This window comes from Physella acuta, unplaced genomic scaffold (assembly GCF_028476545.2).
Source record: "Physella acuta isolate Inbredline_101_S28 unplaced genomic scaffold, ASM2847654v3 ptg000979l, whole genome shotgun sequence".
Taxonomy (NCBI): Eukaryota; Metazoa; Mollusca; class Gastropoda; family Physidae; genus Physella; species Physella acuta.
The window spans coordinates 72,071-85,049 of NW_026732496.1; the positions used below are offsets into that span (position 1 = coordinate 72,071).

Consider the following 12,979-nt stretch of genomic DNA (forward strand, 5'->3'; position numbering starts at 1 on the left):
CTGAACTCTGTCAACATAAAGTATTTTAATCAATTCATATTACAATTTATTGAAACAGTTTTCTAAAATGCGAAATAACGGCTAAATAATTAGTTTTCTAACATTGCAAAAGTGTGACTTCACAACATCTGATATATATATATATATATATATATATATATATATATATATATATATATATATATATATATATATATATATATATATATATAAATATAAATATAAATAAATATATATATATATATATATATATATATATATATATATATATATATATATATATATATATATATATATATATATATATACCTATATATATATAATATAGGTATATATATATATATATATATATATATGCTACCTCAGGCCTGCTTTTCCAAGGACTAAGGATTCTAGATCTAGAATCTAGATTCTAGATCTTTGTGGTTTGTTTCCGACTAAAAAAAAGTCCTGGCCCTTTTTATAAAATCTGGCAATCCTGTTCTGTCAACACCGGCATCTTCATAAAACAACATGTCGGGGACGTGGGCGAGCGAAATAGAACCAGATGTAAGTTCATTCATAAATTATAACTGCGCAATATGATCGGTTAAGTTACTTAAATTACGTGTCGAAAAGTAAAAATGACTTATTTCAACAATAAAAGTATTTCCAATGGAAGATTTAGCCTAAAAATCGTTTTTCAGGCGAAGTAGGATATGTTGCCAGTTTTCGATAAGTCACGTTCGGCCCCAAGCCCCAATAGAATTCAATAAAGTAGATCTAGATCTAGATCTAGAATCTAGATCTAGGATACAGCGTTGGTATCAGTGTTCCTACTTTTGGTAGCCAGAGGTTTGCATGTCAATAGGAAATCGTTCTGTTCATAGGCTAACAAGTTATTTAAAAAAAAATAGCATGTTTTTGAAGTAGGATCAACTTTTTAAAAAATGTGACATTTAGAAAAAAATACCATAGGCTTTTAACTTTTTAAGCTGTAGACAGCAACCCATCTAGAGTAAAGTTCTGCAACTGATCACACATAGACCTAGCGGAAAATTCAGATTTTCATTGGACGCTATTTTGTAACCGTTTCACACAGAAATTAACCGAAAGTACTATGTTACTCCGCTGCCATTCTACTTTAACAAAAGTTACATGTAGATTTTAGGCCTATAGGTTCTAGACTTGTGCAAGTGGTTGGTGACACAATGAGGGTAAAACACCCTAATCGTTACCTCAGCTGCGGCCATCCCAATTTCTCCTCTCAGATTGCTTTAAAATAGCCTTAACTAGGCCCTATAGTATTTAAGGCCCCGCACATATGTAGAAACTATTCATAGTTAATCTAGTTATAAAAAGCTTTGATTTGGTTTGTTTTATTTATCTCATCCTGGACCCAGTGTTTTCTTCCGGGCAGAACTAGAATCACCTACGACGACGTCATACCTAAACTTTAAATAAACAAATTTAAAAACTCCTCTTCCAGAAGGAGAAAACAAAAGAATTTGATCTGGATATATTTAGAAATGGACATGCGTATAACAGATATCAGTAGTTTTGTATAAAACATCCACACAATTATTATACGATGCGATAAACAGGGTGATGGCTGCTGCGTGTTTTTAACCCCATGCGGAACTTTACTCTAGGTGAGAAAAATCCAAGACCAAACAACTGTTGCCTTGCAGATTGCTCTAAGGTGAATAAATGCTATCCTCAGAAAGTAAAGCAGTCAACAGGGCATATTGCATATCTCAAGATGGCATGTGTTGCCTACCTAATACCTCTAGTCTCAAATACCCTTTCATACAGAAGTGCTCATAAGCCTACATGCTTATTAAAATGTATTTCTTCCTTTAATTCATTATGTCTCAAATCAGGCTTGAAAATTAACAGATAGGCCTATATTAATATAAATTAATACATATTTTCTAGCTCTTGTTGTTGTATGTCTGTCTATTCTATTCTAGATATTAGATATTCTAATATTTTCTGTTAAACACAGTCTCTTGTATTGAATTGAATGTTAACCAAATGTAGGCCTAGCTGTATTAAAAAGTCTCTTGTATTTAATGTTAACCAAATGTAGGCCTAGCTGTATTAAAAAGTCTCTTGTATTTAATGTTAACCAAATGTAGGCCTAGCTGTGTTAAACACAGTCTCTTGTATTGCAGTATGTTCCAGGCTACTATGGAGCCTATGGGGACTACGACATGACCCACACAGGTAATTGATTTCTTTTCACTGCAGAAAATATACTAATAGGATGGTCTATATTGAGCATTTTAGTAGAGTATAATTTAATGCATTTTGTATGCTTAAATGATGATAATTGGTTTCTAAACCACACAAGTAACATGAAGTATCTTTGCTTTTTTCTGGTATGCTCTGTTTCTGGCCCATTGATTGTTTTATACCTGTGTATAAACAATTTTCTTTCTGGTAGTCAGCAATGATAGGAAAATTCTTGTTTGCTATAAGGAGTGCTAATGTATTGTTGTGACGTGTGTAGGTGATCCCCGCCAGGACCTGGAGTATGAAAGACACTATGCATCTCACAGCTACATAGTGCCAGAAGTCATCAAGAACTTCCTGCTTTTCTTTCAAAAGTGTATCAACCAACAGGACCTCCTGGAGATTCAAAACTCTTATGAGAATGGGTGGGTTCTTAGTTAGATGTTGAGCACTTCTGTCTTGTGCTTGTTTGTTATCACATTTTTTATTTATTTGTAGTTTCATCAAGTTGACTGATAGGTTAGTTTATTTTACTTTTACAGCTTCCACAAGTTGACTGATAATTGTTTTGTTTATTTTACAGTTTCAACAAGTTGACTGATCGCTTTTTTAAGAACTCGGCATGGCCAGAGGCTGAAGTTGTTGCTCCCATTGTGGGAAACGGTAAATGTCTTGTGGGGGACAAGTTTTCCCACTTTCCTGTTTTTCCTTTTTTTTTTTCATTTTAAAAATACATTTTCATCAGATGCAGACTTAATTTAATTTTATGACGTCAAATTTCTGAAGTAATACCTTTTAACATTTTTTGTCCTCAGATAAGCGATTCCTTATTTTGTATAAAGAGCTCTACTACAGACATGTTTATGCCAGAGTTTCAGTGAGTAGAGTAGTGGAGTATGGTCATACATTTGATTAAAATCAGTTGATTCTTGAGTCTAATGTTTGAATGCAATGGTTGAGTATTTTTTTTTTCTATAAGGGTGGCCCTACACTAGAACAGCGTTTTGAGTCTTACTACAACTACTGCAACCTGTTCAACTATATTCTTAGTAAGTTCATTTTTATTTGGACACATTTGACCAGTTTTGGTTGTTCATTCTTTCAGGCAGCAAAACAACATAGTATGTAGAACAGGAAATCTGTAATCATTGTCCCAGAAGCTTTTGTTAAAAGAAAGCAAGCATTTTTAGGGCCATTTTGTGTTTAAAGACGCAGCGTCATAATTTCCCATTCTTTGTTGACTATAATGCATGGTTGTTGTTTTTTTTTTTTACTGAGGATGGTTTCATTTATCTTTGAACACACGATTTTTATGTCACTTTATATGGGCATTCTTTGGTGATAATTATTTGTTTATTACAGTTAGTACAAAATGAAGTAAATGTTTTGTTCTAGATGTAAGTTTGATTAGGAAAATGCAATTTGTTGTGAACTCAGGTGAATGTACAAGATTCATCCATAGCTGATAAATTGCAACATTAATTTAAAGGTCAACGAAGACAAAAGCCTTCTATGGTTTCTTGTCTAAAGTAGCCTTGATACATTGTATGTGTTAATCTATGGTTAATTTATGTTAATCTATGATGTGCAACTGTATTTGGATTATTATTTTTTTAAGATGCAGATGGGCCTGTACCACTTGAATTGCCTGACCAATGGCTTTGGGACATTATTGATGAGTTCATATACCAGGTATATAGATGCTAATAGTTGTTTTAGATAGACAATTTCATCCACTACAAATTTCTTGGTCTTATTTGATAGTGTTAGCACTGCAGATGACAAGAGGATTGTTTTCTTGACTGTTTTTATTGTATCTGTCCCATAGTTCCAAGCCTTCAGTATCTTTAGACACAAAACTGGAAGTAAGAGGACTGAAGATGAGATAGAGTTACTCAGAAGTAACCCTAAGGTGGGTACCCTTCTTATCACGCCCCACCCCTATTGTTGTTGCTTGACTAGCTATGTACATTGTTTTTTATTGATCATGTAGATCTGGAATGTACACAGTGTGTTGAATGTGCTACACTCCCTTGTGGAGAAATCAAACATCAACAAGCAGCTGGAGGTCTACACAAGTGGAGGTAAGGTTCTGTCCTGGTTCATGATGCTGCCATCATAGAAAGATCATTGTTGTCATATAGAGATAAAAAATTGTTCAATGTGTTAAACAACATAGCTCCTTCTTCTGTAATCAACTTGTAAATGTAAGATGTATCTTTGCTGATTGTTAGTCTGTGTTGTGTAATAGTTTCAACTTGTAAATGTAAGATGTATCTTTGCTGAATGCTAGTCTGTGTTCTGTTATAAAGTTTCAACTTGTAAATGTAAGATGTATCTTTCCTAATCGCTTTGTGTTGCTCCAGGGGATCCTGACAGTGTGTCTGGAGAGTTTGGTCAGAACTCCTTGTACAAGATGTTGGGATACTTCAGTCTTGTTGGTCTGCTCAGGCTACACTCCTTGCTGGGGGACTACTACCAGGCCCTCAAAGTTCTGGAAAATATTGACTTCAACAAAAAGGTAGCCTTCATTCTATGCTAGCGGGGGAGGGTGGGATATGTGCTGTAGAATTGTTTTTCCTTTCCATGATAATGGTAACCAGGAGACCAAGCATCATCACCATCCTTCTGTCTTCAGAGCTTGTATTCCAGAGTGCCAGCTTGTCAGATCACCACATTCTATTACGTGGGATTTGCCTATATGATGATGCGACGCTATCAAGATGCTATACGTACATTGTCCAACATACTTTTGTACATCCAGCGTACTAAAACTATGTTCCAGAACAAAGCACAGCTCTATGACCAGGTAAGTTGCAGATACTGTTCAAATGTGACTTTTTAGATACACAACTCTATGACAATCTAAGTTTATGACAAATTTAGTTACAGTGATAACGGGTGACTTGTGTGTTTATACAATAGTACATTTGTGTACACCTTATTCCCCAGATCACCAAGATGAACGACAAAATGTACACTCTGTTGTCCATTTGTCTGGTCCTGTACCCCATGAGGATTGATGAAAGTGTACATTCTCATTTGAGAGAAAAGTACCAAGATAAAATGAACAGAATGCAGAAAGGGTAAGAACCCAGTTGTCAGCTATGGCAGTCTATTATCATTTGACTAAAGTTTATCTATGGCTCTCTTTATATGTGCCAAGTTAATCTAGTCCTATCATATGGTGGTCTCATTATTAATTACCATTTATTTTAAATGTCATGTGTTCCACATTATTATTTTCCTGCTTTCAAACCATGAGAGCTGTAACAGTTACCTCACATAGCTGTTTTGTTAAGCTGTATTGAATTGAAGTAAAAACTAGCTTGACTGATTTCTTTTTGACTGTATTGTTTAGAGAACTCCAGGAGTTTGAAGCTTCTTTCTCTTTTGCCTGCCCCAAGTTCTTGTCACCTGTTCCTCCCAACTATGATAGTGAGCTGACACCAGCACAGGCAAAGGTACTCTAGACTTTTTTTATGTTAAAACAATGCATGCTAGAAAATCTGTCAAGTGCCTGGACATGTCTTGTAGTGTTTTATTTAAAATGTGCATATACACTCCCTTTGTTGACATTTTCTCTTGTTTGAAGTTTATATTATCTACATTCCTCAGGAACCCTACCAACTCCAACTTTTAGTATTCAAAGATGAGGTTCAACAACAGATTCAGATACCTACTATTCGAAGGTATGAAGATGTATTTCATTTGACTGTTTATGTATCTGTAGTTCAGTTAAATTTTTATTTTTGGTTAGTTTTTGTTGTTTTTACTTGACATGACTTGTTTGAATATTTCCAGTTACTTAAAGTTGTACACAACACTACCTATCTCTAAGCTTTCTGCCTTCATGGAAATGGTAAGTCCATACATTTCACTACTAAATGTACTATACATAGTGTTAGCGTTTGAAGACTTTTGATCAAATGTATTTCATTTCAATTCTTTCAGAGTGAAGAAGATCTCTGCATGCATTTGATGTGCTTTAAGGTAGGTTTATTTGGTTGTATTAAATAAACTGTAAATAAGTTTTCTTTGCATTAGTTAAATCTTTTTGTACTGTAACAATACTTTGATTCCACAGCACAAAATGAAGAATTTAGTTTGGACAAAGGGAACCAGTGGACTGGAAGGAGAGTTTCAATCTGCTTCAGAAGTGGACTTTTATATTGATAAGGTAGCCAAATTATTTGCTGAACTAATTCCACCATTTTAAAAAATGTGTAGCCCACCCTTACACCTTTTCCTTACATGGTATTAAAATAAGTAACATCTATTCCAGAACATGATCCATATAGCTGACACCAAGGTTGTAGCCCACCCTTACACCTTTTCCTTACATGGTATTAAAATAAGTAACATCTATTCCAGAACATGATCCATATAGCTGACACCAAGGTTGTAGCCCACCCTTACACCTTTTCCTTACATGGTATTAAAATAAGTAACATCTATTCCAGAACATGATCCATATAGCTGACACCAAGGTTGTAGCCCACCCTTACACCTTTTCCTTACATGGTATTAAAATAAGTAACATCTATTCCAGAACATGATCCATATAGCTGACACCAAGGTTGTAGCCCACCCTTACACCTTTTCCTTACATGGTATTAAAATAAGTAACATCTATTCCAGAACATGATCCATATAGCTGACACCAAGGTTGTAGCCCACCCTTACACCTTTTCCTTACATGGTATTAAAATAAGTAACATCTATTCCAGAACATGATCCATATAGCTGACACCAAGGTTGTAGCCCACCCTTACACCTTTTCCTTACATGGTATTAAAATAAGTAACATCTATTCCAGAACATGATCCATATAGCTGACACCAAGGTTGTAGCCCACCCTTACACCTTTTCCTTACATGGTATTAAAATAAGTAACATCTATTCCAGAACATGATCCATATAGCTGACACCAAGGTTGTAGCCCACCCTTACACCTTTTCCTTACATGGTATTAAAATAAGTAACATCTATTCCAGAACATGATCCATATAGCTGACACCAAGGTTGTAGCCCACCCTTACACCTTTTCCTTACATGGTATTAAAATAAGTAACATCTATTCCAGAACATGATCCATATAGCTGACACCAAGGTTGTAGCCCACCCTTACACCTTTTCCTTACATGGTATTAAAATAAGTAACATCTATTCCAGAACATGATCCATATAGCTGACACCAAGGTTGTAGCCCACCCTTACACCTTTTCCTTACATGGTATTAAAATAAGTAACATCTATTCCAGAACATGATCCATATAGCTGACACCAAGGTTGTAGCCCACCCTTACACCTTTTCCTTACATGGTATTAAAATAAGTAACATCTATTCCAGAACATGATCCATATAGCTGACACCAAGGTTGTAGCCCACCCTTACACCTTTTCCTTACATGGTATTAAAATAAGTAACATCTATTCCAGAACATGATCCATATAGCTGACACCAAGGTTGTAGCCCACCCTTACACCTTTTCCTTACATGGTATTAAAATAAGTAACATCTATTCCAGAACATGATCCATATAGCTGACACCAAGGTTGTAGCCCACCCTTACACCTTTTCCTTACATGGTATTAAAATAAGTAACATCTATTCCAGAACATGATCCATATAGCTGACACCAAGGTTGCTCGCAGATATGGAGATTTCTTTATCAGACAGTTTCATAAATTTGATGAGGTAACTACGACTTTGTATTAATCTGGATTACGTTTACATTTCCTTGTCTTTGTCAGGGATGTGGCTTTTCCGAATTTTTTGCAGAAATCCAATTTTTCAGTTTCAGCTGCAATTTTCCTTTGTTGATTTAATTTTCTCCAAATTTTTCCCCCTGCTTTGACTGTTGCACTGGGTCTGCTGGTGCTAGATTAAGATTTAATGTAGATCTAGTTCGAGATTCAGAGTTTGCAGAATCTCTGAATTTTTCAGAATGCACATTTTTAAGTCCAAATTTTCCGATATTTTCAGTTCAATATTTATCACAATCGCTGAAAACCGTTATTTAAAATAATGCTGCTCTTTAATGAAACTTATATCTCCTAACCCATGTTTCTTTACCGTTAATCTTGCATGATCAAAGTCTAGCTATCGCTTTAGCTTTATTTAATTGTCGGTATTTTAACCCCCCCCCCCCCCCAATCTGCTGTTTCTCTCTACTTCTATTTTAAATTGCAACTCCAAATTAATATTGAAATCCTTGCAAAATTTGACTTTGAGGACTAGATCAACCCATCTCTCTTTGTAGCAACGGTGGCTCTTGTGATCTCACCATGAACCCAAGTTCGTGTTTGGTACTGCTTGTACAGGGAAAAATAAAAATGACCTCACAGCCAATCTCAAATTGCTATGTTCTTGCAAAACATATTCTAAAGGCCTACTGATTTAAAAACTAATGCGAACTCAACATGACCCCAACCCTGTCTTGTTTGTGGAAGAAAAAATGCTATATGGATTTTTAATAAGGGGCCTTCCATAAATAATGTCACTCTGGTACCGAGGGGGGGGGGTGCTCAGATAGTGTGATGTCATACCTGTGTATTTTTAAAAAGTAATAGAAACTGAATTCTAGCAGCTATTTCCCGTTTTAGAAAATTGTTTGAATACACTATTCACTATGGGGGAGGGGGTCGGCTGAGGTGTGACGTCATTTTCGTGGGGAGTCTGTCTTTTGTGAAGGAGGTAAGGGGAGGTTAAAATCGACAAAAATAAGCGGTGAAGTCATGACCCCTAACAATCTACAGCTATTCCAAAAGCATAAATAACGATGTGGCTTGGCTATCAAAATGGTAAATTTGGTTCAAATATCTAATTTAAGCTAATCTGGTCGATTCTAATTTTAGCTAATCTGGTAGATTCTAATTTCAGCTAATCTGGTCGATTTCATTTTCCATCACATGAACCAAAAATTTCAAATTACAATTAATCTAAATCTAGGCTTTTTAAAGTTGAAGACTTACATTTTTACAATGGCAATCTTTTAAAGAATATAATTCCTAATTTAAATGTAAACAAGAGTAGATCTATACTAGATTAGTACAATTTAAATTAGCTTAATGTTAAAAAAGAAAGTTGCCACTTTTGTTACATTGTAAAAAAAAATAATAATTTAGAGTTGTTTATAAGGTTAACATGAAATTGCAATTCAAGACTTTCAATGTTATTTTAGAGTAATATAAACTTCTTTAATTAAAATATTAGCTATTTAGAACAATTAATTAGCACTAAGTACAGTAACAGTGTGCAACTGCTTTAATTGCGATAAAACATGGCGTTCTTGTCCGAAATTTTTTTCCCCATGGTTTGGTCACATCCCTGTTGTTGTTTTAATCTGGACTAAGTTTACATTTCCTAGTCTTTAATCTGGACTAAGTTTACATTTCCTAGTCTTTAATCTGGACTAAGTTTACATTTCCTAGTCTTTAATCTGGACTAAGTTTACATTTCCTAGTCTTTAATCTGGACTAAGTTTACATTTCCTAGTCTTTAATCTGGACTAAGTTTACATTTCCTAGTCTTTAATCTGGACTAAGTTTACATTTCCTAGTCTTTAATCTGGACTAAGTTTACATTTCCTAGTCTTTAATCTGGACTAAGTTTACATTTCCTAGTCTTTAATCTGGACTAAGTTTACATTTCCTAGTCTTTAATCTGGACTAAGTTTACATTTCCTAGTCTTTGTTTTAATCTAAGTAGTCATTGTGTCAATATACCTCTGTTTTTTATGTACTTTTTTGTTTTGTTTTTACTCATTTAAATTAAACAATTAAATGTTGAATGACATTCCTGATTCTATATTCCTTGTATATTTCAGATAATGCGTTCTTTAAAGACTGGATAGAGCTGGTTCATTTTCAGTATACAAGTTTTTTTATTTCTGAAGTGATCGTAACTTTTCTTGTTTGATGGTAATTTTTTTTTAGAATTTTATTTTAGTAATGGACTCAGCACACAGGGAAGTGAATATTTAAATATGTAATGAATGATCTAAAGTTGTCTGGTTGTCTTGGTGATGTATCCCTGTGTGGCTGCCCAATCTGTTAAACCTTGAGGCGTTTATCAGCAGTCTTCTAAAATCTGTTCTGGTGTGGTTATATTTTAAATACCAGACAAAGCATCGGTTGACTACTAATTTATCATTTTAAAAAATTACATCTATTTTCATTTCACCTAAGGAAATAAAAAAATACATTTAGTTTTACATTGGTTTTTGTTTTATAATTCTTGTCAAAAAATAAAGTGGTTAGTAGTTGTTGTATTTAATTTAACAGAAGTGTACTACATTTGACATTTCACTTGAGGCCCACTTGAGAAGCTGTCTAGGCTATTAAGTGCCACACCGGGTGACACCCGGACCTCGCTACGCCACTGGTACTGTGGAAGTTAACTCAGTTATTATGGTATAGCACACACTAAGGACCTGTTGTTAACGCTTTAATTAATTTAACCTAACTACTGTTAAAACTTAGCATGTAGTAGTAAGAACAAACATCTTGGATAACTCTGAGCTGATGTTAAAGGAAATAATACATGGTTGACTTAGAAAGGGATAACCACGTCAGCTAATTGTGTGTGGAAAATTTAAAAAAAAAATTCTGGATAACAAAAATACTGCAAAAACGGCACACAAAAAAACTTCATTAAACTCAAGTCACAAAGGCTATACTGGCCATATATAATTTACAACAAAAATATATAGCCCAAGTATTTATGTTAGTTAAAGTTGATTAATATACCACAATAACTAAACCTAAATCATAGTTAGTGATTATAAAAATAAAGCCACACAATAGTAAGTGCTGCTTTGTAGGCCATGTTATATATATATAATAGGCCTATATATATATATATATATATATATATATATATATATATATATATACTAGCCTTCGGTACCTGTCATATTCAATGAGACTGTTTTACCGGGAGACTTAAGTCTCTACAGAAACTGTATTGTCAGTGGTCCTTTTGTCGGGAGCTAAATTGACTGGAGCCAGTTTGTCGTAAGCCAAAATGACGGGAGCCTATTTGTCGGGAGTCTTAATGACGGGGGCTGTTATGTCGAAAAACTAAATGACGGGAGCCTTATTGACTGGAGCCCTTAAATCGGAAGCCTATATGACGGGTCCATATGTCGCTGGCCCTTTTGACGGGACTCTTATGTCGGGGGCGATTTGACGGGGCTGTTTTGTCGTTGGCCGTTTTGGAATTATAGGCCTATATATTTTCTGTTATACTTTTTTGAGAAAACTAATTTATAAAATAGTTATTGGTCAAAACGTTATGTGCATGATATTTGTGACAAAGCAAAGAAATAGCTAAAAATCCGACACTTTTAATACAACATAGGCTACCAATGCCAAATAGAAAAATTAAAACCAAATATACATTATTAGTCAACAAAACACTTCAAATTTAAATGCACACACTGATTTGCCTGAAAGAAACTCTACATGCGACTTTTGTCATGAATGAGATTAGGTGCATGGTTTAGGGATATGCCTATGACTATATTTTGTATAAATTAAAGTACCGAGAAAATAGACAGCACTATCAACCTAGCGCCCGTTGTATCTTTCCTCAACGGGCCATTTTTCTCGTAGAATAGAATCTTGTAAAAGTTAACAGCAAACAATATGTGTATAACTGCGGAATATAAGTAGTTTAGAAATTCACTAGCCATGGGTACCCGTTTCACGTGAATTATAGGCCTATATATTTATTTTCTCGTATACACGAAGTATAGAGAAAGTCTTGTAATCGTGCAAAAAAAAATCGAGATTTTTGCAAATCTCGACGTTTACAGCTTCCAGAGTCAGAAAACATAGTTTTGCAATCTTGTCCGTATATGTGTGTGTGTGTGTGTGTGTCTGTAAACACGATAACTTGAGTACCGTTACAGCTAGGTTGATGAAAATTCTTAAATAAGTATTTTATCAAAATCGTAGATCCTTTTCAACTTTTGAGCGATTTCCGATAACCGGAAGTGGAACTTTTTCTATTTTGAATTATCCAAAAGCCTTTAACTTAAGTACTATTTCAGATAGATAAATGAATTTTCATGTAAATAAAAGATCTAATTCTCTGCCTTCTGTCAAATTTTAAGTAATTTCCGTTGACCGGAAGTAGTAATTAACGCTATTTCCGATCTCTCAAAAAACGCATGTGAATTTATAAAGTACTAATAATATTCCGCACTATTATGCACATTTTGTTTGGAGTTCACTTGGTGTGCAATTCTTTTTTCTACGAGATTCTATTCTATTTAAAAAAAAATTAAGTATTTAAAATAGATTAAAAATCATGTCTATATCCCGAGTTGCCATCCCCTGTTGTTTTATATTAGAATATTCGAGAAAGTTTAGGGGAGATCACTCCCGGTTTATTTTACAGTTATGCTTATTTGGAAAAACACTGTGCTTTACTACACGTTGAACGATGTTAAAGACAAAGCAAAGATATAGTCTAACCAAACAGTAAAAATTCTACACATTTAAAATAACTATGGCTAAAAATAGTCAAATACCTATTCAAAAAAATTAAAACCAAATTATATACATTATTAGTCAACGCAATACCATTTTAAATGCACACACTGATTAAGATACTAAAATGATTCCGTTAAAAGACCTGGCTGTTCAATGGTCATTAGCGCAATTTCCATTCTGGGGAATTGCGATTATTAACTCGTCATTTCTGGGAATGGATGGATGTCCACAGCTTTAAGTCGTATCTCCTCCTCAA

The 12,979-nt window shown here is 34.3% G+C and overlaps 1 protein-coding gene across 2 annotated transcripts; it reads left to right on the forward strand.

Moving 5' to 3' along the window:
* Window positions 1–447: 447 nt before the first annotated feature.
* LOC131954201 (eukaryotic translation initiation factor 3 subunit L) lies at window positions 448–10,436 on the forward strand. 2 transcript variants are annotated; one of them, XM_059317752.1, is made up of 19 exons: window positions 448–549; window positions 2,157–2,208; window positions 2,495–2,642; window positions 2,801–2,880; window positions 3,033–3,094; window positions 3,197–3,266; window positions 3,836–3,909; window positions 4,046–4,129; window positions 4,211–4,301; window positions 4,584–4,738; window positions 4,856–5,026; window positions 5,170–5,303; window positions 5,579–5,681; window positions 5,836–5,909; window positions 6,022–6,079; window positions 6,172–6,210; window positions 6,305–6,397; window positions 7,838–7,918; window positions 10,050–10,436. In XM_059317752.1, exons 1-19 carry the CDS (start codon window positions 514–516, stop codon window positions 10,074–10,076), a joined length of 1,632 nt encoding a protein of 543 aa, XP_059173735.1. In that variant the 5' UTR covers window positions 448–513; the 3' UTR covers window positions 10,077–10,436. The 2 variants fall into 2 exon arrangements, with proteins under 2 accessions (XP_059173735.1, XP_059173736.1); XM_059317753.1 differs by lacking the exons at window positions 7,838–7,918; window positions 10,050–10,436 and adding an exon at window positions 6,503–7,797.
* The last annotated feature ends 2,543 nt before the right edge of the window (window positions 10,437–12,979 follow it).